General features: G+C 38.3%; 1 protein-coding gene and 1 long non-coding RNA gene across 6 annotated transcripts in view; one reads left to right on the top strand and one right to left on the bottom strand.

Annotated features, from left to right (window-relative positions):
- The window catches only part of frya (furry homolog a), a 72,539-nt gene that overhangs the window by 2,705 nt on the left and 46,721 nt on the right, over positions 1-23,113 (top strand). For 2 of the 5 annotated variants that reach the window (XM_084126974.1, XM_084126977.1), the window contains exons 1-5: positions 9,140-9,426; positions 15,498-15,688; positions 17,491-17,544; positions 21,222-21,361; positions 22,673-22,763. In XM_084126974.1, the coding sequence (XP_083983100.1) occupies positions 9,357-9,426; positions 15,498-15,688; positions 17,491-17,544; positions 21,222-21,361; positions 22,673-22,763 (546 nt within the window). In that variant the 5' untranslated portion in view covers positions 9,140-9,356. Of the gene's footprint in view, positions 1-3,620; positions 3,921-9,139; positions 9,427-13,404; positions 13,750-15,497; positions 15,689-17,490; positions 17,545-21,221; positions 21,362-22,672; positions 22,764-23,113 lie in introns of those variants that run through there. The other 3 variants (XM_084126973.1, XM_084126975.1, XM_084126976.1) reach the window with 3 other exon arrangements.
- Positions 786-9,106, bottom strand: LOC311091173. Its single transcript, XR_014608013.1, has 2 exons — positions 8,962-9,106; positions 786-3,958 (listed from the first exon to the last, which is right to left on the bottom strand). It is a non-coding gene; the product is annotated as an uncharacterized lncRNA (long non-coding RNA).

Raw genomic sequence — 23,113 nt, forward strand, 5'->3', positions numbered from 1 at the left:
TAGTGTCATCGTCCAGCCCAGTTCAGTTCTCATCCAATACAGTCTGATCAATAATATTGTTGAATATTAAGTGTCCCCAACTAAGTAAGCCAAATGTGACAGTGACAAGGAACCTAAACTCAATCTGTGACAGAATGGAGGGGGGGAAAACGTATTGTATTATTTAACAAATCCCTAAACTTCATTACTATTAAAGTCATGCTGCTTGTTGAGATGAGGAGTGCTATTTCCCTCTAAGTTATTTGACTTATGATTTTTGCAATAAAGTAAAAATAAAATTAAAATAATGATAAAAAAATATATATATATATATAAGAAGCATAATTTCATAGGGACTTGGGGATGGACTTAAAAAAAAAAAAAACATCTAGCAACAACCCAGAACAGCCTAGCTGCCAGTGTTGTTAATCTTAGTTGAAACCAAAACAATTAAATTCATTTTCATTTATTGAAATAAATATAGGCTAAATAAAAGATAAATGAAAAATATAATAAAATTAATATATTAGATAAAAGTTAGATTGATTTGATTGATTGATGATTGATTTGAAGTACTAAAATTACTCAAACTGAAATAAAAAATAATTAGATAGCCAAATAGAAAATTACTAAAAATGTATTCAAATGATTGCAATATAAGCTGATTCAATATATTGATAAATACTATAATAGTATAAAGATGATAATACTGCTAAACTACAAAGCAATGTGCTAAAAATCAGTCAGAACATGTAGTAATATAGCAACACATAGCAATGCATGAAATCAAGTAAACACACAAAATCTAGTAAAGAACGGCTTTTATTACAGAAATAGAGCCTAATATTTGCAAAGCATTAGGGCTAGTTATTAATTCTTATTCTTTTAATTAATTAAATCCCAGTATGAACTGCTTAAAAATCTACATGAAATCCTGTGCTCAATGCAAAGTGTCTAAGTGTAAAGCATGCGTTAAATGTACGGTTGAGCTTGATGTTGGGGTTTGTGTGTTGCGATGGGGAGCAGATAGATGCCTCTCGATGTGGTCTCTGAGCTCCAGATGGCAGCTGAAGCCCTTAGACGGATGGATGTACATGAGATCAGGTTGAAAGAGCTGCTTTGATGAGTCACATGATATGTTCTCACCATCTCCACGCATTCAACTATTGCCTGCAACAATGCACTAGTCCGAAACTATTTAACATGTTTTCAGCTTTTTCCCCTTAATGGCCTTTTGCTGTTGCTTTTCTCAGAAATCATTTGAGGAATTGATCTTCTAGAGTTTGTGTTGAACTACAGCATTTTAACTCAGTAAGCACATATTCTCCAAAGCGTTTGCACTGATGCAAATGATTGAGAAATATGGGTCAACAGAGACAAAGTACACACTCATCCACTTGAGAGTGTTGAGTCGATTATTTGCAGTGTGGCAGATGTTTGTTGCTGTTGTTTTCTCTGGAATTTACAGAAGGCACATCAGAGTACAATTAACTTTAAATGAGTTTATTCTAATAATAGGCGTTTATCAATTATTCACCAGGCCCTTCTCTGCGTATGTAAATTCAGATGTCCCTCGCCATGGCAACAGCTTGCTGAATTCTCCCAGTGCCCGGAGGTGTTGACTCTCTTCACCAAACTCTCGCCTACTTCTCTCTGCCCACAGAGACCTGCTCTGCATTTCTGGAGCTTATGAAACAGCTTTTCACTATAAACGGAGACTGTCTTTAAAGCATGCTCTGTGATCAATGAATTTATCACAGGCATGACATTATCTTCGTTAGTTTTTGATATGATATACTCCATTTGTAGGCGTATGTATGACATGTCATCATGTCCTTTCTTATGGATTTTTATGGTATTCTTTAAACGTGCACATTTGAGTTGCAAGTTGTGGCAGTCCTGCATATGCTTGTTTCTACTTTTAACTCTAGAGGGCGCAGTTGCCCCATTTTTTCTTCTAGATTTCACAAGACCTTTTTAACAAACATTGCATTAGTGCAACTTATGATACAATTTACGTTAAAAGTCACTTTGAGATTGCTTAGTATCAAATCTGAAATTAAAACAATAGTTTTGAAATTCAGATTTGACAAAAAATAAAACCAAACAAAACATGTACACTAATGTTCAAAAGTTTGGGGTCAGTAAGATTTTTAAAAAATAATTTAATGCTTTTATTAAGCAATGATGCATTAAATTGATCAAAAGTGACAGTAAAGACATTTATAATGTTATAAACCATTTCTATTTCAAATAAATGCTGTTGTTTCGAACTTTGTCCATCAAAGAATCCTGAAAAAAAGTTTTCCACAAAAAATATTAAGCCACACAACTGTTTTCAACATTGATAATAATAATTCCTTGAGCAGCAAATCATCATATTAGAATGATTTCTGAAGGATCATGCAACACTGAAGACCGGAGTAATGATGCTGAAAATTCAGCTTTACAATCACACAAATAATTGACATTTTAAAATATATTACAATTTTAAATAAGAGATGTCTTCAGAGTAACTTACTGAACCCAAAAGTTTGACCGGTAGTATACACTTGATATAGCTGTTCATGCCAAATTGTACATCCTAAAAAATCCATGAAGTTCTCTATACGCCCTCATATTCACTTTACTTTTTCACCGAAACTCCAGCAATCCTTTCATAGCTGTAATTTGAATACTTAAGTGATTTTGTGTGGTTACAATCCTCCTAATTCAATTGTGGTTTTCCATTAGGAACTTTTCACAAGCTGAACCTTTCCCCTATTTTATACGCTTTAAATTTGAATAGGACAAATGTATTACGCAACATCACAGGGTGTGACTAACCCAGATCATGCTGGGGAAAAACACTAATTGTATTTTTCTTGTGGCATACAGTATATCTATTCTTCAGTGTACTAGCTGGCTAAACAGACTTACTTTTAAAACAGAAAACGCCTATAAGTGCACACAAAGTGGGTTTGTATTTCTCATGTATGGTAACAGTGGAAAAATCCATTCACGTAGGTGTGGGCCATTTCTGGTGCTATTTCTAAGTACAAATGAGCGTCAGAAGGTGAGGTTTTTTTTAAAAGCTTTTTATAGGGATTTCTTATTAAGCCTTTGAGGGTTTACACCCATGATGCAACAATTCCCATTACATAGTCTGTGCTGAGTTTTTCTCAAAGTGACTTAATAAGGACAATCCACATCTGAGCTTTCAGATGCAAATTACAGGCACAAATGATTCCTCCATCCCAGCGGAGTTTGGGGATGCCTCTCCAAAACATGAGACGTGCAAGGATCTGCATTATCTTTGGGGAATCCCACCCTCTGGACTATCACAGGATGAGGGCTCAATTACACCGAATGACGGAAGCAGCTTATTTGTGATAACTACTCACAGACGGAGAGCTGCCCACTGCAGCATTTCCTGTGTCTCTTTCTTTTTCTCAGTTTTCCTTTTCCTTTCGTATTCTGTCACTGGGCGGCACAGTAATCCTACACCTGCCTGTTCTCATACGTTGTACTGTAACTGGCTGAACTGCTTTGACAAGCGCGAGGGGGTTAAAACACACTTGCAGCGTGGAGCCGGGCTCATATCTGGCTGCATCTCTCCACACCACACACACACACACACACCCATGCACACACTGGTATAAGAAACAGCCCAGGATCAAGACTCAGCCTTCTGTGAGAAGGAAAAGACGAGAGAAAGAGCAACAGAAGGAGAGCAAACAAACTGAAAATCACAAGTTCAATGGTCCCGCTGTGGAAAGCCTGACGTTAACTGGAGATGTCGATCGGTGAGCGTGGCTGTAAGGAGCTGCCGGTGCATCAGAAGAGTGATGGGATTGAAGTGGTGAGCATGGCCAGCTTTCCTGAAGACCTGATGCTGAGCGGCGACTTTCGCGGGAAGTTCAAGAAGATCCGGTCCAGGAAAAGGCCCACTATTCTGGCATGTAGGTGCTGATTGGTGTTCATTTGTTGTGACTGTCTGCTATGAAATAAGAGATTGGAGCAAAAATTAGAGGCTGCTTTGCTAGGGTGGTCAAGTTTTTCTGTTAACCATGTGTGAAATGCCTCAGCGTCTAGAGATATTTATTTGGTTACCTCAAGAATCTGGCGTCATGTTTGTTAAAATAGACTTTGCTTTCAGATTATCACATTTATGAGCCAACAGAATGTGTGCAGTGAAAACTGCCATAGTGATGTGCTGAAATGTGAGGAAATGGATATCAAAGTGTTTTGTGGCATTCACCCTAATTTTCAGCTGAATTTGGAACTGGATTGCTGTTAATCTATGACAGGGTTGTCCGGGATCATCTCAAATGATTTGGCATTACTTGACATACAGTGTGGTCCAAATGTCTGGGATTCAAAATCTGGAAATGTACAAAAAGTTGTAGCATTTTGAAAAGAAAGTTAAAAGAAAGAAACTGTTGCTGTTTAAATGATTTGGGTCAGTATGATTTTTTTTTTTTGGTGTCCAGGGCTGCATTTATTTGATCAAGAGAACAAACAGAATATTGTGAAATATTATTACAATTTAAAATAACTATTTTCTATTTGAATATATTTTTAAATGGAATTTATTCATGTGATGGCAAAGCTGAATATTCAGCTTTCATAAACATTTCTTTTGATTATCAATGTTGAAAACGGTTGTGCTGCTTAATATTTTTGTGGAAACCACACTGTAAAAGCGATCAGTTGACGTAACTTAAAAACGTGAGGAAACCCATTGCCTTAAAATTATTAAGTAAATAAACTTCACGTAATTGAAAAAATTAAGTTAAGTGAACTTGACAATTCAATTAAGCATGAAGTTTATTTATTTAATCATTTTAAGGCAATGGGTTTCAGTTAAGTCAACTGATCACTTTTACAGTGCATTGATAAAAAAAACAAAAAACATCAGGATTTTTAAACAAATACGGTAGAAAGCTCAGCAGAGTGGCATCAACTAAATACTAAAGCATTCTGATAACTTTAATTTGAACTTTTAACTCAAATTGTTATGCTGATCATATCTTTGTAATTCCGTAAAGCTATCAGACTTTTTGGACCCCACAGGATCTATCCTGATTGTTTAATGTGTGTTTAATGTGATAAATGACAGGACACACAGAGACCGCTTTTTTGAGGAGAGACACTGAAAATGTTACTTGAGCCTTGTGTGTTAGTCTTTGTGTGCCTTTCCTTGAAGTAGTCTGAAAAGGAGGATAAGGTAAGAGGAGAAAGAGGGGCCAGAGGGTGGACAGAGAGAAAAAAACAGCACAGGGGAGGAAAAGTAGACAGAAAAAAAGAGGAGTGCGGAGCTGGTACTGATATCCACAGTGACGCCTGCATCAGTGAGACATGCCTCACATTCCATCACTTCATCAGAGCTTGAAAATGCTTTTAATAGGCTCTTAATGGGACTCAACCTGCCGAACAACCTGCTCATACTCCCCCTGAAGGCTTAAGACTAAATATTTACTCCTGACCTGCCAATGAATGCCTGTGATGAGAAAATTGATTTTTGTTTGTAAGGTTATCAGATATCCCAAACATCCCAGATATAATCAGTTACTAATCAATTACTTTATTTTATTTTATGCTTTTATTTGATAGCTTGATTTCACTTGAGTGCTGTTTGAGTGATTGGCTTGAGCCATTTTCCAATACGATGCTTTCAGGCTTGTGGCCTTTAGCTTTTTGGACATTTCCACCCATCAAGTGCTCCATTTGCACCGTGGGGTGTTAATGGTCTGGTTGAAAGGTTGAGAGATAGTTCAGCCAGGACATTATGTAATAATATGTCTAGCTCCTCGCTGTGCCATGCAGCTCCAATCTCATAATGTTACCGTTTCTGATCTGTGTGGGTTATGTTACTGGGATAAGTATATTTTTTGAGTTTACATTTGAAATAAACGGTTGTTCAATTTCCATAATGTTATCACTGTAACCAACCGATGTAGCAATGTTTTAATGTTTGAAAGATAAACAAAAACAGGGAATCACCGAATCCCTTGTTTCCTGTAGGCAAATCCTAGTTGTGAATTAAAGTCAGAGGAAAAGATGCGGCACAGTTGACATGGCTTACTGTCTGGACTGTCTAGGGTATTTGCATATGAAAATATAAAAAAGCATGTGCTAAAACTGACTCATCAACTCATGAAACGCATGGAAATGTAAGCATCTTAACATCTTTCTATTAAAACACTTTGTATCTTATCATATCTACATTTGTTTGAATTAGTAGCATACAAGTAGACTGTTATTAAATTCAGTGGCTTCCACTCAGATTGATGTTATATTATAGACTCTTTTCCCGCAGAACACAAATGGGCAACTCTAAACTGGCCTGATAAATAGAGTGTGAGCATTATGTAATTAAGGGCAAGTTCTTGACATCGGAGGGATAGAGAGGGGCGTGATGGGATTATGGAGTAACTCAGGCTCAGGACGTGCAGTGCTTGCCAGCAAATCAGCTGTGTAACATCCAAAACTCTGTGGTGAATATGAATTATTCTGTGTTTATGTTTGTATTTTAGACAGGTAGAGTAATTCGTACCATGCTGATATCATTTGTGAAGGAGACTTTTCGCTTACAAAAGTCTCAAACTTGTTCACCGCTGCATTGATTGCACTGGTGTTTGTGCTGCGTTTGGCCTTTGCTGACTTCTTGTGAGCTTTGCACTTTGTTTCTCAGCAAAGAAATTAAGAAAATAGCATGTGAAAATGCGCTGACATTATTGTTCCGGATGCCCTGCAGCTGTCTCTTTTCAGCCCTTTTCTTCATACTTGACTGACACTTGTGATGAATAGGGACTTTAGTACTGGTTCAAGCCAAAATCAATACTCAAAGTCGAGGAAGTCAAGGAAGGTCATGGGTGCCACACAAAGAGTAGACAAGGCTTTGGAATAAACAGTGTCCCAAAAAAGTATTTCAACTCTTAAGCCACAAATAAAAATGAACGAATGTGTTCTATATTACAAAATAACAAACCAAGTGACATTTATTTAAAGAAAAGTGCAAAAATTGCATGCACACACACATGCACACACACACCATTTGTCTGGTTTTAAATGAGAAAATAATAGATAAATTGGCATTTAAAAGTTTAGAGCTGGTTTTAAAGGTTTTTGAAAGAAGTTTCTTAAAGGGGCATTCCACCCATATCATTGTTTTTTATTGAAAGTGGGTCATATATGTAGTCGAAATGTAAAATAAATTTTGAATTTGGTGCCTTCGTGACCGAGGAAAGACAAAAAATAACTTTTGTATGAAAGACAACAACTCCCACAATGCACCACATTGTACAGCTCCGCAAGCCACTCCCACTAATCCAGAACAGCGCATTTCTGCCTATAAGAGAAATCACTCTTCCGTCTACAAGGCTAGCTACCACCAGAGCTTGAAATTCATTTCACACAAAATGTCTAGTTAGTTGGCGAACTCATTAGTGCATTACTCCTCGTTTTTATTTCTTTCGAAAAGGTGAATTATTGCATGGTACCGGGATGTTCAGTCAGAACATATGCGGTGCAAAACTATAGTTCACAACACAAACGTCCGTGTCCTCGTCTGATTCAGAGATTTCATCCAGGCGAAATTGTCATCGTTGAAATTCTTTGCCGCAGACGGACTCTATCTCTGTGTTCGTAGCGGTTCGTAGTTGCATAGTGAGATCACCGGCGCCACCAGTCCGCCCTAACTCGAGCCAGTCCGGGCTCCTCGTCCGCGGCAGGCAGGTCTTCTGCCTCGGCTGCTCTTCGCTATAATGCGGCTTGTAAAAGTAGCCACAAACACCTGATTCAAGCATCAGACTTCCAAAAACCTCTTCTTCTATATCATATTGAGTACTCTCCTCCGCTATTGTCATAACTTTACATCTGTCTCCACAGCGCCTGTTAGCTTAGCTTCAAACAAGATGGAGGATATTGCTTTCAGTTTCAGAGAGTAAAGTCCCACCCACTGATCTGTAATAGGTCTGTAGCGTGAGCGGGTCCCGCCCCTGGGAAAGATGAGGAACTAGTGCTTGTAGTCTCAACAGAAATCCCCCCCTCTTACACTTCCTCCGACAATGACGCAAAATGACGATTTTTGCGTCATTGTGGGAGGAAGTGTAAGAGGTAAATAACGGATTTCTCCCGTCTCAGGGGAAAATGAGAGAGTGTTGCACGACCATTCAATAGTATGACTGGGTTTCTAACAATGCAAAGCTTAGTGCAAATGGGTGGAGTGTCCCTTTAAACTCACCAAAGGCTGTATTTATTTGGTCAGAAATACAGTTTGGAATCATTTTAAAAAACATTATGTTTTTTTTTACCAATCTAAAAATTTACTGTCACTTTTGAAAAATGTAATGTGCCCTTGCTGAATAAATGTATTAATTTCTTTAGTTAATGACATGAACTTCACCTTTGTTATCTTGAGAGAAACTGACTTCATGCATTATTTAAAGGAATAGTTCACCTAAAAATGAAAATATCTTGATTATTTACTCACCCCAAGGCCATCCAAGATCTATATGACTTTCTTTCCTCAGCTGAAGATAAAGAACATGTATATCTTGGATGGCCTTGGGGTGAGTAAATAATCAGCAAGCAATTTTTGAGCGAACTATTCCTTTAAAAATTAGCCCATGACCAGTTTGTTAAAAGTAAAAGTGATGTGAAGCTCTATCATCATTTGTTTGCAGAATCAGATACCACTTGGTTTCATATTTTCTAATACATACTCATACTCATTTCTCATACATTTTTAATTGTTATATAGGGCCTAAGTGTTTTAATTATCCAATATGTTGAAGGCCATTGTAGTAATATTATTTTGGAAAATAGCCCGGCTTTAGATTTTGTCTCTGATTTTCTTTTATCCAGAGTCATCGGTGGCTGCTAAGTGCTACGATTGCTATTTGGCACACACGCAGGTACATAAACCACAGTAGTAGAAAAAACATTTGTGGCGTATAATCAGGGGCTTCTTTTCCCCCTGTACATCAGGATACTGACCTACCAGATGCCTCTTTCATGGCTATCCTCACACACTCAAGCTGAAGATGACAGTCAGGAGCGTTTCTCTCACTTGATGCAAACAAACAGAGGTTATAATTAACCACACGGGGCTAAGAGGATTTCTCCCCGCTCTCCCTGCACTGCTCACAGCCTCCGACGTTGGGTTATTTAAAGTGAACCTGCCTAGAGAGAGTGAGAGAGAGAGGGAGGGTGGGTTGGAGAGGAGGACGAGGAGGGTGGGAGAGCTTAGCGGATCTGTGGCGCTCTGTTCTGGCTCAGTCTCCGGTGGCAGCATCACTCTCCCATAGCAGTGGATTCCACCTGCCTGTTCTGGAAATGTACAGGACTGCAGCATCCTCTGACTGACTTCACCAACTCATCCGCCGGCAGATATGGCCAGCCAGCAGGATTCGGGTTTCTTTGAGATCAGCATCAAGTCCCTTCTGAAGTCCTGGAGCAGCAGTGAGTATCTTGGCGCTCAGAGCTACGGGATCACAGCCAGGGCTGGCGGGATGGATCCTGATTTAGTTCGCATGCGAGTTTGTTGCTCTGGTACACGTGCTCTGGTGTTGTTGTCCTCTTTTATTTAGTGCGCATGAGGATCAGCATAATATGAATTTTATGGCATGCATTGCTATCTCTATTTTACTTTTTTGTGTGTGCGTGTGGTCAAATGATGCTTATGAATCAGGCTTAAAGCGATAGGTCATGCAAAACTCCTTTATTATAAAGGGTCATTTATTCACCCTCATGTCGTTCTAAACTTTGTGTATGAATTAATTTCTTCCGTGGAACACAAAAGAAGATATTTTGAAGAATGTTGGCATCCAAAACACCCCATTGACTTTTATTGTATGGACAAAAAGGACAGAGACATTTTTCAAAAAATATCTTTTTGTGTGTGTTTCGCAGAAGTAAGAAACACATGCAGGTTTGGAATGACATGAGGTTGAATTTTCAGTTTGGCTGACATTTTTGTCTATTTTGCTTAGTAATCTCTGTCCTGGTGTTGTGGTACACAAAATGCTCCCAAGAGCAGTGTACATCAGGTGCCTGTTCTCACCAGCCTAACCGACCAATCAGCTGTGAGGGCTGGTCAGCCCTCTGCCAATCAGCTTGCAGCAGCAGTGGCAGTGAGAGTGGCAGTGTCTTCTTTATAAATCAGTTTTGATTTACTTTTAATAGCTTAAACATACTTTTTGGTGTGTAAAATAATATATATATAAATTGCATTTTCCTCATACATTTGAATGTTTTATATGTTGTTTTTACTGAGGTTTTTTTGTCATTTAGAAGCGAATATATTTTCTACGAATTACGAAACACCTTCTTTTCAAGCCAGAGTGATATCAAACATGAATAGAAATAATAATTTAGACCAAATCATAATCTATCTCTCTCTCTCTCTGCCTCAGAGTAAATGGGTGAAACGTTCTTATCACTAAATCAAATGTGCGCTGCACAGTGTACCAAATATATTTTTAGCTCTGGCTCAGAGGTTTAGAGCTGCGAGTGTCCTTAGGCCTAATGGCTAAATCCAGGAAAAATGTCCTTGTTATTTAGCTGTCATAATCAGCACGGCTCAGATATCTGCGAACGTATCTCATCTTTCAGTTTTTCTGTTTGTAATCCTGACCTTTCTATATGACACAGGGATAGCCAACTTTCTTCAATCGGTACAGTGTGTTCGGGCAACTTTACAAAACCTGATCCTGTTTCTTCGGGTTATAGTATACTATAGGTGTGGATGCCCACGGGCGACTGATGTGACCTCTGGATGTCATTTTTTGCCTTCTATTCTTTGAATGGCTTTAGTCTGGTAACAATTTACAGAAAGGTCTTATTTGTTAACATTAGTTAGTGCATTAACTAACATGAACTACTGTAACAATGATCAATATCTTTTTAACCTTTGTTAATAACAGTAGTTAATAAAAATGCTCAAAATCATGTTTGTTCACAGTGCATTAAGGAATGTTAACAGATACAAATTTTGATTAGTAAATGCTGAGATTATCATTAGCTAAGGTTAATAAGTACTGTAGAAGTATTGTTCATTGTTATTTCATGTTAGTTCAATTTGTTAACAAATGAAACCTTGTTGTTCAGAGTTACCCTTATTCTGTATGTTTAAAAATAACTTTTTGTCATTGCTCGTGTCTTTAGTTTCTTGTTTAGGACGCCAAAGCTAAGTTCAGACTGCAACCAAATGTTCACATGTGACTCAGATCTGTTTTTTCCCACCATAACAGTGTGAACAGCACAAACCACATGGAAGCTGATCTTTTCAATTCCGATTTGGGCCAACATATGTTGTCCTAAATCTGATACAGGTGTTTTGCAATGTGACCTCAGTCTGAACAGTCAAATCGGAATTCATGCGACTTTTACGTCACTCTAGATCAACATTTGTCACAATTCTGCGCTTATGAGAGTCACTTCAAAGATTTTACATACCTGAAGTTATCAAAACATCACTTCTCGTTGAGAACTTTTCTCTGTTCGTTGATGAAAGTAACCAGTGGGATATGAGTGGGCTTTCAATGCTAACAGCCTGATAACCATCTGAAAATGGATGAGGTCCCATTTACAGTTATGTCAGTTGTCCCGAGGGATCTTTTGTACACAGTTGGGGTCTATGAATGTAAAAAGCCCACATCTTTTACATCAGAGGGGGATTTTGTTAGATGTTTTTTTCCATGCTTGTTGTCCATCCTTGAGCAAGAAAAATGTTGGGAGGACACAAGAGGATTTGTTTTAGAAAGAAAAAAAGAGGTTAAAAATATGTCTGTATACTGTATTTATGTTTATGTATATGTCTCATGTCAATGTGTGTGCGTGTGTTTGTGAAATAGAGAGGCGTTGTTCTGTGTCTTATATTGTCTCTGTTGGGAGCAGCTCAATGCTCAGAGGCTCCTCTGCAGAACGCTGATGTAATGCTCTGTCTGAGGCCATCTTTTGTTTGCAGAATCACATGTAATGCATCAGGCTGCCGTAATCATCTAGACTGGCACTGGAGCACAGAGTGACCCGTTTACCACTTCTGTCAAAAACTGTAGTTTTCTGAAGAAAATGAGAGAGATTCCCGCCATAATGCCTGGGTGTTAGCCATAGCGTTGCTGTCCTGTTGCTATAGGTGTTAAAATACTTACTAGGGAGTTGCTAGGTGGTTGCTACTAGGGTATTCTGTTGCTAGTTGGTTTCACTTATTATGACAGTCTCCCTAGCAGAAACCTGATGGAATCGCATACATTTACTCCATAGATAATTTTCTTTTTAATGACTCTGAATGAATCTTTCATATCGCTTATGTTGAAGTCACCATGTCAGCGCAATTTAAACTTTTTTTCAGTTAATGCTACACTAACCAAGTGAGAGAATCATGGCAAACAATCAGGACAAAAGAGCTCAGCAACGAATAAGTCTAAACTTCATATATATATATATATATATATATATATATATATATATATATATATATATATATATATATATATATATATATAGACTTAGTCGTTGCTGAGCTCTTTTGTCCTGATTGTTTTATTTAATATTTTACTACCATTCAAAAGTTTGGGGTCAGTCATTTTTTTATAAAGAAATTAATACTTTTATTCAGCAAGGATGCATTAAATTTATCAAAAGTGACAGTAAATACATTTATAATGTCACATCAGATTTTTGTTTCAAATAAATGCTGCTTTTTTACTTTTCATCCAAGAATCCTGAATTATTTTTTTTCACTAACTGTTAATATGATAATAAGAAATGTTTCTTGAGCAACAAATAGAATGATTTCTGAAGGATCACATGACACCAAAGGAAATCCAGCTTTGCAATTACAGGAAAATGTAAATTACATTTTAAAATATATTAAAATAGAAAACCATTATATTGAATTGTAATAATATTTCATAATATTACTGTTTTTACCGTATTAGTGATCAAATAAATGCAGATCTCACCAACCCCGAATGTTTGAAAAGTAGTATGTATATTATGCATATACTTGTATGATATTAAATGACTAAAAAGTAATGGTTTTATATTATACTGTCATTTTTATTTGATTACGTCAGTGTCATGGAATTGTAGTTTGCTTATTGAATCTTTATTTATTGACATTTGATAGCATGAGTTCTGTTTACAATATTTTTTATTGAATTTTGCAAGCCTTGTTGGCATCCCATTTCTGCCAATGGCTGTTTTCCCAAGGAAAGATTGTGTAATGGAGTCAGTCAATGGAATTCAGATAGTTTATCTTGCTTTACGCCGTCTGTGTTTTTACGTACGAGCAGACAAGGGAGTGAGAGTGAGTGAGTGAGTGAGTCTGTGCCCAATCAAATTTTGTTTACACTGTTGGTTAGTGGCAGAGGGGAGATCAGGACGTATAGTGTGTACACAGGGATAAATATAGCCCTGCAACTATGCCACTGTAACATGTCAGTCCTGCACACTTGCCCAGACCTCAGCTAAAAATTCCAGGCTGACCTTCAGCCTCGAGAGGCAGTGGACATTTACACTGCAATAGAGAGCCTTCAGAAGAAGCGAGCACACGTCTGGATTTGTTATCACACAATTTGCTGACTTTTTTGTTTCAACTCGCACTGGGAAGTTACAGTATGGGGCAGGTGGCGAACCGAAGAAGGTCCCGCCATCATTGGAATGATTGATAAGGCCGTGTGAGGTTTGGAAAACTGGATCAAATATACTACTCCCCCACTATGGATAGCACAGCAATGTGCTGGAATAAAACCAGCATGGTGAACTTCATCAAGGGCCTGGGTAGGTGCTACAAAAGAGAAAAAGAGAGAGGGAAGTGAGAATCTCTGAGTGAAGATGAAACTAGTAAACGGAAACAAATGAATGAGTGCAAAGCAAGCTTCAGACTTGTCCATGAGATTTAATTGGTGTTTAGATAATGTTATAGCAAAAAAAGAGACTCCTGTTACAGTGGCTGTTCATTTTGAAGAAATATATTGGTCTAAGATGGTTTGATGAAATTAATCCAATTCATCAACAATAAATGTTTGTTAGCAACCTTTTTAGGTGCATTGCATGTGAGTGAATGTTTGTGCAGTTATGTTGAATGCAATACAGTTCAAGAAATATTAATACAACTATTTTTATTATTGAATATTTATTAATTAATACAGTTCTGTCATGACAACTCTCTGAGAGTTTGGCATGGTAATGGTTATGACAATGTTAATTCTTTGGGTCTTGGCAGAATAGATCTGCTACGCTGCTGCTGCTGTAGAGCAAATACGGAACTTGCCACTGCCAATACACACACGACACAAGATATTCGGGCCGATTTCTCCCCTTTCGACAATCCTAAGTGAAGTCCCGATTATCTTGATGGTTCTACAGATTATCTTATCAGATTTTCCTGTGGTGTGAGGTGTGTTAAGAGTGACCAAACCTGCTCGGAAGAACGTCGGAGCCGAAGTCTCACATTTTGAAAATCTTATTAGAATTTAAATATCTTTTGGTGTGGCCCCAACATAAGACATGCTGCTGCTGTACATGCATGGATGAATCACCGCTTAGCAGATCTTTACAGGTGGAGCTGGGGAGGGTGGAGGGTTTCTGAAAGCGCGCTGCACTGCTATAGCAAACGTTAGGTATTTGAATGTCGAGCAACGAGCTCATTGGTTACTGATACAGCAGGAACTAATCAGCTGTGCCCATTAGAGAATGATGTGATGATTGCTAGCAGATTGAGTCAAGGACCTATCAGCACACGCCATTTAGAGTTTCATGACAGAACTTTGTATTTAAACTTTATTAAATATATTAAAATATAGTAGACTTTAGATTGAAAAAAAAAAGTAGATTAAAAAAGTTAAGTAATAAGAAGAAATGAACTTGTATGTTTGTTGCTGTTGTTGTTGTATGTTTTTGGAGGTGAAATGCTGTGGGTGACATACAGACTATCTTTTTGTTCTGTTTAAGGGAAAGCAAAACGCAGTTTAATCCATGTGGAGCGAAGTCTGTTTTCGTCAACATATGATAAGTGTAGATCAAAATTTGTTGTCAAAATGAACACTGCTGTAACTGTCACATCCCCCCTCTGCAACTCGACCACCGTCACTTACAGTACAGTCTGTCCAGTAGCTTCTCTGTGTGTTTGTGAGCTATGTGGGGAAAAAAAAGATATAAAGTTGCACCTTCTGCTTAGAGGGTGTTACTGCTTCTAGGGTGTTGAGGAAAGCTAGGTGTTACTTTGTGTACACATGTTGCTGGCAAGCGACAGAATTGGAAGGTTTGGGGAATTCTGAAGTGGATTTCAGGAAACTGTCATTGTCTGGAACTGACTATTCATTCAAATAGTTTCTGATTTATTCTGAAAAAATGCAGATGTTAAATTCTGAAAAAGACAAATACAAACTTGCAATCATTTTTCATTTGCTTGCCTTTCAGATTAATAACATTTATTATGATTAGTATTATTATTAATTAAAAAAATGTCTTTCCTGTATTTTTATTTATTTATAATATTAATAATATTTTATATTTTTTGTCCGAAGCTTCACCAGGGTACAGCAAGCCTCCCGTCCCCCCGGTTTGCTGCTCACAGGGTGAGAAGGGGCCGCCCGCCATGATGCCCATCAGCGTGGACCCAGAGAGCCGGCCGGGCGAGTACGTGCTCAAGAGCCTCTTTGCCAACTTCACCACCATCTCTGAGCGCAAAATACGCATTGTCATGGCCGAACCTCTGGTGAGTGACATTTCTGAATGAACTATTGAAGACCTATGACCACTCAAATTCTCAGAGACAAATCAGTCTTTGAAGATTGTGTTGAGGGTTGACCATTTAGACTGTGGGATTGATTGCTCAGAAAATATCAATGAAATATAAGCTAATCCGGCTAATCCTTTTTTTATTCGGCCTGCGTAGTTGTTTACGCAGCTCAGCAGCTTTCACCTTAATGTGACCCTGTATGATCCTTGTTAATAGAAATGAAATTTAGATCTGCGGGGCATTGAAAATACGGATGAGATTTTAGTGTACAATGCTTGTTCTGTACAAAACAGATTGTTTATCTCTAAGGACCTTGAACACTTAGCCAGCCTTGTTAGTATTTCCCAGACAACTGGCAAGTTCACCTGCACGTGTTTAACAGCAAGCTGCTAGTTTCATGACCGGCAGGCATACTATTTTTAATTAACCCTCCCAGGACAGATATATTGTGTCCCTGCTGCTATCAGGATGAGCTCATCTTTTGTCCTCTAATTTTTACTGAACCAATAACCAAGATCAGGTAATACAGAATATGACCTTGATTATGACCAGTTTATTTATACATCCCTCTTACTGGACAGTAAATTGAGCGATTCATAGCTGCAGTGTCTTTTTTTTGTTTGTTTTTTTTGTTAAGGATCTCTTCGGACACAACTGAATGTTTTTATGAGTCAGTCATACTGTACATGTCTTAAACTATACCCCAGTCATTTAATTCAGTAGTGGAGAAAAATCCTGCAAGAGCATAAGGTGATCCATTAACCTCTTATGAAAGCCTTGAGGGATATTGCACTGTCCTCGTCTGCCCCCTCATCTGTTTCTCCCTCAAATGACTCCAGCCACTGAAATATTTATTAACCTAAGATGAAAGGGGTGCTTCAGTGGGCTCTTAAATTTAACACGGTCTGAAAGTGTTAGGCTACTAAGAGTCAGAGAAGACGGTGTTCTGGGCCTGGAGTTCTATTAAAACAATAATACTATTTGAATATTCAAATCGGTTATCAACTCTGCTGTTGCCTGAAAAGAAGTTACACACAGATCTGATGCTCGATTGAAAAATCTTTCTAGAGTAGGAGTACAGAATGAAGGTCAGTTTGTTTTTTTACACAACATGTGATGTTTAATCAGGAGGTCCGATCCATGATAGTTGCTAAGATCAGCTTTTTCACATTGTAAGACTATGCTGGTGGCCCCGTTTGTGTATGCACTACTGTTCAAAAGTTTGGGGTCATTTAAAAAAAAAAAAAACTTTTATTGTGCAAGAATTCTTTAAATTGAAAAAGTGACAGGAAATACATTTATAATGGTACAAAAAAGATTTATATTTCAAATAAATGCTGTTCTTTTGAACTTTATATTCATCAAGGAATAATGAAACAACTGTTTTCAACATTGATAATAATAATAAATGTTTCTTGAGCAGCTGGAGAATCATGTGACACTGAAAACTGGAGTAATGATGCTGAACATTTAGCTTTACCATCCAGGAATAAATTACGTTTTAAAATATATTAAAATAGAAAACGGTTATTTGCTGTAAAAATTACTATTTTTGATCAAATAATTCAACCTTGGTGAGCAGAAGAGACCTCTTTCAAAAGCATTTTTAAAAAATATTTCCGACTCCAAACTATTGAATGGTAGTGTACAGTAGCTGCTAAAATGCACAATGTTGGAACAGAGCTGCATTTAATCAAGGAAACCATAAGGAATCACTTTTAGCTAGAATTGCTTGAATAATATTTACTCTAGCAATTATGTTTCTGTTGTTTTTACAGGAAAAACCTCTGATAAAGTCTCTTCAGAGGGGTGAAGATCCCCAGTTTGACCAAGTAAGTACAGTTTGCTTCCTGAACACCCCCCCCCCCCCACCCCATATTGCACGCGCACGTCCACACGTCTAGTCTGTGGACAGATGTCCCAGCGGAAAGACAAGAGACAGCTTTTTAGCTGCCCAGCTGTGCCAAAAATTAATCTGACTTTTTGAATTATTAAAATAGATTCATGGATCTGTCTGGCCTTTAAAGCATTTAAAGTGACCTCTGTAAAAGCTTGATGTGGTTTTTGGCTCGTCTGGCTGTCTGGGAATGAACAAGTCAATTTGCATCTCTTATAGATTAGATAAGAGAGTTTTATACCTGAAATTCACGATACATAGGAGACATTGTGTATTCCATCTTGTCTTCAAAACATTTCATGCAGTGTGTGAGACATTATTTCTCCATAATTTGCACATCATTTCTAGTTATTTTATACAGTGCTCAACAATAAGGGTTGTATTTTGACCCAGGGCCAGTGTAAGAGCTTCAGGCCAGTCCCTCACTGTACTGAAACAGTGTTATATCTTATATTCTTTGATCATATATTGTACATGCATTGATCGTGTCATTACTTTCCAGATTTCTTTTTCCGTCTAGTTTCCTGTAAATTATAACTATATAATTTTTTTATTGCATATTTTCTTTGCAATTTCACACACAAAAATGTGATACTGTATATACACTCACCTAAAGGATTATTAGGAACACCATACTAATACTGTGTTTGACCCCCTTTCGCCTTCAGAACTGCCTTAATTCTACGTGGCATTGATTCAACAAGGTGCTGAAAGCATTCTTTAGAAATGTTGGCCCATATTGATAGGATAGCATCTTGCAGTTGATGGAGATTTGTGAGATGCACATCCAGGGCATGAAGCTCCCGTTCCACCACATCCCAAAGATGCTCTATTGGGTTGAGATCTGGTGACTGTGGGGGCCATTTTAGTACAGTGAACTCATTGTCATGTTCAAGAAACCAATTTGAAATGATTCGAGCTTTGTGACATGGTGCATTATCCTGCTGGAAGTAGCCATCAGAGGATGGGTACATGGTGGTCATAAAGGGATGGACATGGTCAGAAACAATGCTCAGGTAGGCCGTGGCATTTAAACGATGCCCAATTGGCACTAAGGGGCCTAAAGTGTGCCAAGAAAACATCCCCCACACAATTACACCACCACCACCAGCCTGCACAGTGGTAACAAGGCATGATGGATCCATGTTCTCATTCTGTTTACGCCAAATTCTGACTCTACCATCTGAATGTCTCAACAGAAATCGAGACTCATCAGACCAGGCAACATTTTTCCAGTCTTCAACTGTCCAATTTTGGTGAGCTCGTGCAAATTGTAGCCTCTTTTTCCTATTTGTAGTGAAGATGAGTGGTATCCGGTGGGGTCTTCTGCTGTTGTAGCCCATCCGCCTCAAGGTTGTGCGTGTTGTGGCTTCACAAATGCTTTGCTGCATACCTCGGTTATAACGAGTGGTTATTTCAGTCAAAGTTGCTCTTCTATCAGCTTGAATCAGTCGGCCCATTCTCCTCTGACCTCTAGCATCAACAAGGCATTTTCGCCCACAGGACTGCCGTATACTGGATGTTTTTCCCTTTTCACACCATTCTTTGTAAACCCTAGAAATGGTTGTGCGTGAAAATCCCAGTAACTGAGCAGATTGTGAAATACTCAGACCGGCCCGTCTGGCACCAACAACCATGCCACGCTCAAAATTGCTTAAATCACCTTTCTTTCCCATTCTGACATTCAGTTTGGAGTGGAGCGAAAAATGTTTATCATTTCCTAACATTTTCTGAGTAGGTTAGATTGTTACTGACCAATCAATTCTTGTAGTCAATGTGTTGGATGCAGCAGAAATGGACAGGAGTAAAAACCTTTGGCAAGGGCAGAATTGTTATGGTCAGACAAGTGGGTTAGAGCACCTCTGAAAGGGCAAGCCTTGTGTTTTGCTCCTGGTCAGCAGTGGTGAGATCCTACAGACAGTGGTCCAAGGAGTGACAAACCACAAACCACAAATCGGTGACGGGGGTTTGCGTGTCCAAGGCTCATTGATGAACAAGGCAATGTAGGCTATCCCGTCTGGTCTGAACTGATAGAACCGATGTGGCACCATTCACAGAAAATTTCAATGATGTTACTGGAGAAATGTGTCACAAGACACAGTGCATCGCACTCTGCTGCGTAGCCGCAGACCAATCAGAGTGCCTAAAATGGAGTCGGAACTGTGGAAGCAGTGGAAGAAGGTCACCTGGTCCGATGAGTCACATTTTCTTTTACATCATGTGGACAGCTGTGTACATTTGTGCTGTTTACCTGGGGAACTGATGGCAGCAGGATCCACTGTGGGATGACGACAAGCCAGTGGAGGGAGTGTGATGATCTGGACAATGTTCTGCTGAGAAACCCTGGGTCCGTCCATTTATGTGGACATAAATTTGACATGTGCCACCTACCTAAATATTGTTGCAGACCAAGTACACCCCTTCATGACAATGGCGTTCCCTGGTGGAAGTGACCTCTTTCAGCAGGATAATGCCACACTGCACTAATGCACCCTTCCACACTGCACACATTGTTCAGAAATGGTTAGAGGAACACGATGAAGAGTTCAAGGTGTTGCCTTGGCCTCCAAATTCCACAGATCTCATTCCAGTTGAGCATCTGTGGGATGTGCTTGACCTACAAGTTCGATCCACAGCGGCTCCACCTCTCAACCTACAGGACTTGAAGGATCTGCTGCTAATGTCTTGGTGCCAGAGACCACAGGACACCTTGAGGGCTCTTGTAGAGTCTATGCTTTGGAGGGTTGGCACTGTTTTGGCAGCACGCGGAGGACAAACAGAATATTAGACAGATGGTCAAAATGTTTTGGCTAATCTAGAAAGTATATATAATTATGAGTTGGGGTCCATGTGAGGCAAGTAGAATTCTGAACCAATAGCCAGACTGAGAAAGCAGGACAAAAATCCTTATTGTTGAGCTTTGTTATATGATTATAATTCTCAATCTCATTTGTAAATTAATGTCAAAAGTATCTGCAAAATGAATAAATTTACGAAATGTCTAAAAAACTGAATTTAATTTCAGATACCCTTGAGTAAATGCATTGAAAGTCTAGAATGAAAGGGCTTTTTATTGCTGGCTTGGGTGGAGTGTGTGTTCTCTGCCCTGAGTTTGTAAGTTTGTTTCTGTATGCATGTATATGTGTGTGTGTGTGTGTTGGAGGCAGGTGAATAGCAGCCTCATTCAGAGCTCACAGGGCTGTGTTTGTACCCATGATCCCTTGGGCTTTTCAGGAGCCTCACTGAGAGGGGATTCTTCTCCCAGGGTTCATCAGGGAATGAAGGGCTCGCTGTGTTCACCCTGAGCCCCTGAATCCGCCCTTTTTCCCTCCCTTCCCTGTGTGTTGAGTCCTCACCAGGGACCGCCTTTCCTTCCTGCACTTATTACCCCAACTCCCTCCCCTTTACTCACTTTCTTTGCATCCTACAGACACATTCAAGACACATACTCACACAAAATCCCCTGCTTTCATCAATACCACCTCCACACTCAAAATAACTTTCTCCTGAAGATGCACTATGAAATTCATGGCCTATATACAGTACTATGCCCTAGGTATATTTTTTGTTTGTTTATGTGGTTATTAATACATTCTCTCCTTTCATTTTCAGTTGATCAGCACAATGAGTTCTTTGGCCGAGTATTGCCTACCATCTATCTTGCGCACCCTGTTTGACTGGTACAAAAGACAGAACGGAGTTGACGATGAATCCCACGAGTACAGACCGCGTTCAAATACAAAGCCCAAAAAGTGAGTCCTGTTTGTACAGTTTGTACATATAGATAATGCTGATCATTTAAGCTTGATACAGTACGATATACTTAATTATGCATAATGCAGTTTAGTAAAACAAGTCTGCTTCATGCGTATTAAAGACCCATGAATTCAGAATTGGAGTTTTATCCATTAACTTTAGAGCCATTTACATGTTACGTACGCCATGTTACGTACTCCTGTATACATATATATATATATATATATATAGAAAAACACACACACATATATATATATATATATATATGTGTGTGTGTGTGTGTTTTTCTTTTTTTTTACATCAGTTTAAATTGTTTCAAAAGATTTCTGTTTCAGGACTTAATTTTAAATCCTGTTATTTTTAACTTTCTGTCCATTAAACAATCCTGGAAAAATGTGTTTGTAAGGGATTATCTGTGTCTGTATCTGTTTTGGGAGGTTTCCTGTGATTGAGTTTGTTTCTATGGTTTCTTGTTGATTTGATTATCATGTGCACCTGTTGTTCATTTCTTTGATTAGTTAAGTTTTTCTTAAATCCTGTGTTTGTTCAGTTCATTGTCTGTTCTCGTCTGATGTTGGTTGTTCTGTTCCGGATTTCTATGCATTATTTTGGTTTCTTTTGGGTTTATAAATGAAGTTGAACTGCTGCATTTAAATCCAGCCTTTTTATTTGACCTTTCTTCAACCACGCTGTAACCAATCAAGGTTTCCATAAAAATATCTAATATATAGCATATTATATATTATAATGATTTCTGAATGATTCGGATCAAACACTGAAGATTGAAGTAATGGTGCTGAAAATTTAGCTTTGCCAACACAGGAATAAATTACATTTTTAAATATATATAAATAGAAAACAGTTCTATCCAATTGTAATAATATTTCACAATATTAGTTTTTTTTTTTTACTGTATTTTGGTCAGATAAATGCAGCATGGATGAGCATAAGAGAAAAAACATTAAAACATTTTACAGACTCTATAAACTTTTGAATAGTAGTGTAAATAACCAATTCATAGGGCCTTTAATGAATGTGAAAAGAGAGCAATGAGACAGCAATACAATGTTGTCACTTGGCCTGATCAGTTCTGTCGTAACTGGATTTGACGCATCGTGCCAAAATAGCCCAGTGACATCAGACAGTCAACTGGTTGTTGATACTTCTGTGACTTCTGCTTCCTGTAGCTGGAGTACAAAACTCCATTTCATCATTGACAAATGATACTTTAGTCTGTGAATGTGTGAGAGGGTGGGAGCAAAATTGGCTTACATGATCTGTTTACATTCTCTCTCTCCATTTCCCAGTGATGAGCAGCAAAAAGATTATCTGCTCGAGAGGAGAGACCTAGCCATCGACTTCATCTTCTCTCTTGTGCTCATAGAGGTTCTGAAACAGGTAACGTCAAACTGGCACATGCACTTTGATTCACATCCAAAAAAAGTTTAGATGCAAATAACTAACAGACATCAAATATGTTAGAGTGCACACGCTGTTCTGTCGATCATCACCAAGAATCAGTGGTAGTTACTGCCCTGCCAGACACCCATGCAGAAAATATAAATTAATAAGAAGTAACAGTTACTATCACAATTGTGAACTGTGTAATGAACAAAGTCTATGCTATTTATTGTTTGCTTTGACAAATTGTTTACTAACCCTATCCCAAAATGGCAAATTTAGCAATAGATTCCACCTTAGAAGAGATTGTTGATATACAGTTTACTGGTTATTATACAAAAGTATTT

Source organism: Abramis brama (assembly GCF_963993115.1).
Source record: "Abramis brama genome assembly, chromosome: 10".
In the NCBI taxonomy this organism is placed as follows: Eukaryota; Metazoa; Chordata; class Actinopteri; order Cypriniformes; family Leuciscidae; genus Abramis; species Abramis brama.